This window comes from Vollenhovia emeryi, unplaced genomic scaffold (genome assembly GCF_000949405.1).
Source record: "Vollenhovia emeryi isolate VEMERY1.0 unplaced genomic scaffold, V.emery_V1.0 DF941269.1, whole genome shotgun sequence".
Classification (NCBI taxonomy): domain Eukaryota; kingdom Metazoa; phylum Arthropoda; class Insecta; order Hymenoptera; family Formicidae; genus Vollenhovia; species Vollenhovia emeryi.
This window is the reverse complement of record NW_011965097.1, coordinates 1-4,558: the sequence shown is the minus strand read 5'-3', so window position 1 is coordinate 4,558 and position 4,558 is coordinate 1. Positions and strand designations below refer to the sequence as shown.

The following is a 4,558-nucleotide window of genomic DNA, read 5'->3' as shown; positions in this document are numbered from 1 at the left end:
TGTATAACAAAGTTAGGAAAGTTACTTTATAAAAGTATCTAGTTACAGTTTTTTCGGTAAAACTGTAACTAGTTACAGTTACAAATTCGAAAAAATAACGTTACTCAAACAGTAACAAATTGTTACTTTGCCGTTACTTTCTTGCAATGAAAATAAAAATATCAAATCTGCATTTAAATTGTAAAGTGTCGATAAAAGTGTTTATGCGCAAATACAACACCTAATGCAATCTGAAGAAATTTAAAATATATATAAAATAATTATTAATATAACTATTAAATTAGTTACTAGTTATCGAAAAGAATAACAGACAATAAGTTAAGTTACAGTTACAAATGGAGAGAAAGTAACGAAATTATAAGTTAGAGTTACCAAAACAAGTAACTGTAACTGTAACTTTGTTACAAGTAACGAGTTACCTCCCCAACCCTGGTATTATACATACTTTATGTATAATTATGTATAAAAAATTTTTTCCCACACTGTATGTCCAATTTCTTTCTTAGAATGTTTAATCATATTCAAAAACTAGTGTAGGTATATAATTGAAAATATACAAGAAACAATCAATTAAAAAAAACTTTTTGATCATTTTCAAGTGCATTCGCTTCCATAATATTATTAGCAGGGACAATAGAATAATCACATAAATAAACAACCTTGAGATAATATTTAAAGATATTTTCAAAAATGTATTATTATATGTATTATATGTATGTAAAAATACATTAATATTTTAAAACATAATATCTTAGAACACATTCACTACTGTAATATTTGTATGCATGAGATCTTGTCAATTTGACTAGCTAAATTCAAATACTTCTCACGAGTTTTTAAATTTTAAACGCTTTCTATTTAAAATTATGACATTTTTGTATTATCATTAAATAACTATCGAAATCAGCTATTAGCATGTGAGCTAATAGATCTAAAATACCTTGTATATATAAATTCACAATTTTGAAAGAAGCATTTAAATTGCTATTATTTATAATATTTCTCACATATATGACCATTTTTTGGACATTGATTTTTTTGCAATTTACCTTTTCATCTCTAAATGGAAAAAATTATTTATATGACTATGATTCCAAGAGACTTTTTAATATTTGATGTCTCTGGTAATGAGAGAGCCCATTTTCTTAGACCTGTTAACAAAACTGAGCTAGTGACTAATATCGCTCCACCTACAGAATATCGATTTGGTATTTCATTAAAAAATAATACCTGCCAAAAAAATGCAAAGACAATATCTGTGGATCTTGCTATGGCCACTGGACCAGCTTGTTCGATTTGAAGAGCTAAGGTTAACAAAATCTGACCTGCAAAACTAAACAGTGCCAGTGCAACAACCAAAAGTCTATCTGTACCACAATGTGGCATACATAATGCACCAACTGCCCATGATATAAGTGTAGTTTGTATCAGGGCAAATGAACCAAAGTTTGTCATTATAACAGAAAAGTGAAGACCTTTTAATGCACGTAATAAAACATATGCATTTGCACCAAATAAAGTAGCTGAAAAAGCAGCCATAGCACTCCATAAATCTGCATGCTCTGGCTTAATACGACCATCCGAGAGAGATTCTATTGTGTTACCAAAAATTAACGGCGGACGTGTTATTAATATTACACCAATCAATGTTAAACATACAGTAACAACGTTGAAGAGCCCACAGGGTTCCTTTAAAAATATTCGTGCAAATATTGCTACAAACACAGGAACAGAAAATACAATAACTGAGGCGTCAGCCAACGGCATATGTCTAAATGCATAGAAACTTAACATAAGTCCTGTTGTACCAATAAAACTTCTCAGAATAAGTATTAGTCTACGTCCCTTTGGAAAAGGATGTTCACCTTTATAAATCACAATTGGTATAGCTGGTAACAATACTCCCAAAAATCTGAAGATTGCCATTTCTGTTGGATTTACCTCTATCAAACTCTTAACGATGACACTACATAATGAGAAGAACAAAGACGAAAGTGTCGCTAATACTAGACCCATGTAAGGACATGATTTGCATGATAGACTAGAAAACTTTTTTTTATGACTTGTATTATTCTCCACATCGGCATCAACCAAATGTTGTAATTCCACATGCTCAGACATATCTGCAAAAAAAATGCATGATTATGAAAATGAATACAGTTATATACGTAATATGTGATAAGAACTAAAAACATTTCAACATTTTACGAAGATATACTTTGAGATTATACAAAGGTTTTTGTATTAATTTAATTCTACTAATGATAGGTAAAAATGTCTTTGCAGCAATAACTAAAGCTGTAAAGTAGAGGGTAGAACTATAAAATTTTGAGACAATAAAGTATCTTTGTATATAATCCTAATTATTTTAAATAATCATCATTAGAGACATGACAACAATCATATTAATAATACAAAATAATTTCTTTTATACTAAAGATAAATTTTATTATTGATAGTTGAGAGAAATCCAAAAGTAATGATCTATATGAAAAATAAATAAAACTTATAGATTATAGAATGTTTATATGAAACTTTGTTTTTAAATATTAAACTTCAATAAAAATTAACATTATTTTTATTGTCCGTGTCGAATACCGTGTCGAATATGGCCACGATTTTGATTGGCAAGATCCCCGGATATTACATAAGGAAAGAAATTTACGCAAAAGGAAGATAACGGAGATGTTTTATATCAAGAAGACAAGCGGGACTATAAATCTACAAAAAGATACCGAGAACTTAAATGCGACATATGACAGCCTTATACATTTTTTAAATTAATAGTTTTTTATATATATGACTTAACGAATTTACAACTTACTTATTAAAGTATTTATTATTTACTCTGATTTTATAACCCTGACTTAAATCTAGTTATTTATTTCTCAATCATTTATTCTGGCTTCATCTGTCTGACTCTGACTCTTTTTTACTCATTTACAACTTATTTATCAAAGTATTTATTATTTATTCTGGTTCAATTTTATACCTCCGACTTAATTCTAGTATTATTTATTTGTTAATTATTTATTCTCGTTTTATCTTTCTGACTCGGACTCAGGTCAAGTTATTTATTTATTAGCACGCTCTCTGTATCTTGTTTACACCACTCTGACATTCAGTCCTACTTTGGTCGTAACGTCGGATAGACGTGCCTTCAAACACCGTTCCCTGAATGACACCCAAAGATGAATGTTAGACCGTTTCTTTTGATGTACCCTTGATGATTTATTATTTGTAAGTAGATACAATCGGACTGAATTCATGATGTGATCGATACAATTTCCAAATTGCAATGTCCTGTTAACTTGTAGAACATCTAATTCCTTGAAAAGGACCACAACCCGTATGGTCGAAACGTTGAAATCTAATGAATAAAGACATCTGCCAGCCTAATGTCGTTGAATAATTCTTTTTACTATTATTTTTATTAATATAATATTAAATAATGAAACGTAACACTTTGCAGTAGAAATTATAAGACAAAAGGCACTAAAGTCTTAGGATTATGGAGTATTTTTGTACAAATTTAATCTTAGTAATGTTAGAAAAGTAAAGAAATGCAAAAATTATAATTTCTATATAGACAATTTGAACAATTATATTTAATTATATATTTTCCCAACAGAGTTGAAAGAGAAAACGAATAAGAGAACAACTAGTCTAGTCTTTTTTTATTATTATTATTAAACAAATTTAAAGTAGAAACATAATATATAGTAATTAGTACAAAATAGAGGAAATCGCAGAAGTAATTTTATAGTTATAATTTTATTTAGTCAATTTTAATTCTGTATTAATTAATCACATGTAAAGAAATTTCTTGGCACTTACCTATTAATGTTTGTATTTCATCAAACACGGCATATGTGACATCATATGTAAACAATTATGAGATTATGTGACAAGTAATATAGCCACAAAACGTAACCTATAAAAAGAACCAAAAAATAAGCAATCAAAATTTGTTTTCTAATATTCTAACGTTCTGTGTTATTAGATACATGCCTACTTTATATTTAATTGCTAATTGCCAATTTAAACAATCACATTGTCAACTATATAGCTAATGACAAGTCAATAATCGTTATTTCACATTTACAATTCAAGAATGATAGTTTTACTTATAGACTCTTGTGCATTTATTTATATTTCTATTCTCTAAATTACTGTCTTGTAAACTAATATATTATATATAACAAAATATATTTTACCATTTAATAGTAGATTTGTATATTTTTGTTGTTCTTTCTTCCATTTTCTGTCTTCAAATAAGATAAATTTATATCTGCTTTGAGTGAAGAAAGAGGAGAAGAAAGAAAGTGTAAAATATGCAACTGAAACCAGCAGATCTAATTTTCACTGAGCTCGTGTCACACTGGCCAAGATTCTTTAACATACAGGTTGCCTCGACTGAGCACTTGTAGACGCAGAATCTTGCATTGCAGCAAGGAGAGGACTACTGGTGGAGTAGCTGTCTTACTTTTAATATAAACATCTCTGTCTTATACCAGAGAGAAACCTGAGAGCGGCTACGCCGGCGTGTTACTTGTTA

At 28.9% G+C, this 4,558-nt stretch overlaps 1 protein-coding gene across 3 annotated transcripts; it reads right to left on the bottom strand.

Annotated features, from left to right (window-relative positions):
- Positions 1-355: 355 nt before the first annotated feature.
- On the bottom strand, positions 356-4,255 carry LOC105571066 (solute carrier family 35 member G1-like). 3 transcript variants are annotated; one of them, XM_012028537.1, is made up of 4 exons: positions 4,218-4,255; positions 3,838-3,934; positions 3,132-3,370; positions 356-2,123 (listed from the first exon to the last, which is right to left on the bottom strand). In XM_012028537.1, exon 4 carries the CDS (start codon positions 2,119-2,121, stop codon positions 1,078-1,080), a length of 1,044 nt encoding a protein of 347 aa, XP_011883927.1. In that variant the 5' UTR covers positions 2,122-2,123; positions 3,132-3,370; positions 3,838-3,934; positions 4,218-4,255; the 3' UTR covers positions 356-1,077. The 3 variants fall into 3 exon arrangements, with proteins under 3 accessions (XP_011883927.1, XP_011883928.1, XP_011883926.1); XM_012028538.1 differs by having other exon boundaries at positions 3,159-3,370; XM_012028536.1 differs by lacking the exon at positions 3,132-3,370.
- Positions 4,256-4,558: the final 303 nt, after the last annotated feature.

Excerpts from the sequence above, each read along its gene's own strand:
- LOC105571066 (XM_012028537.1), bottom strand. The coding sequence starts at position 2,121 with ATGTCTGAGCATGTGGAATTACAACATTTGGTTGATGCCGATGTGGAG.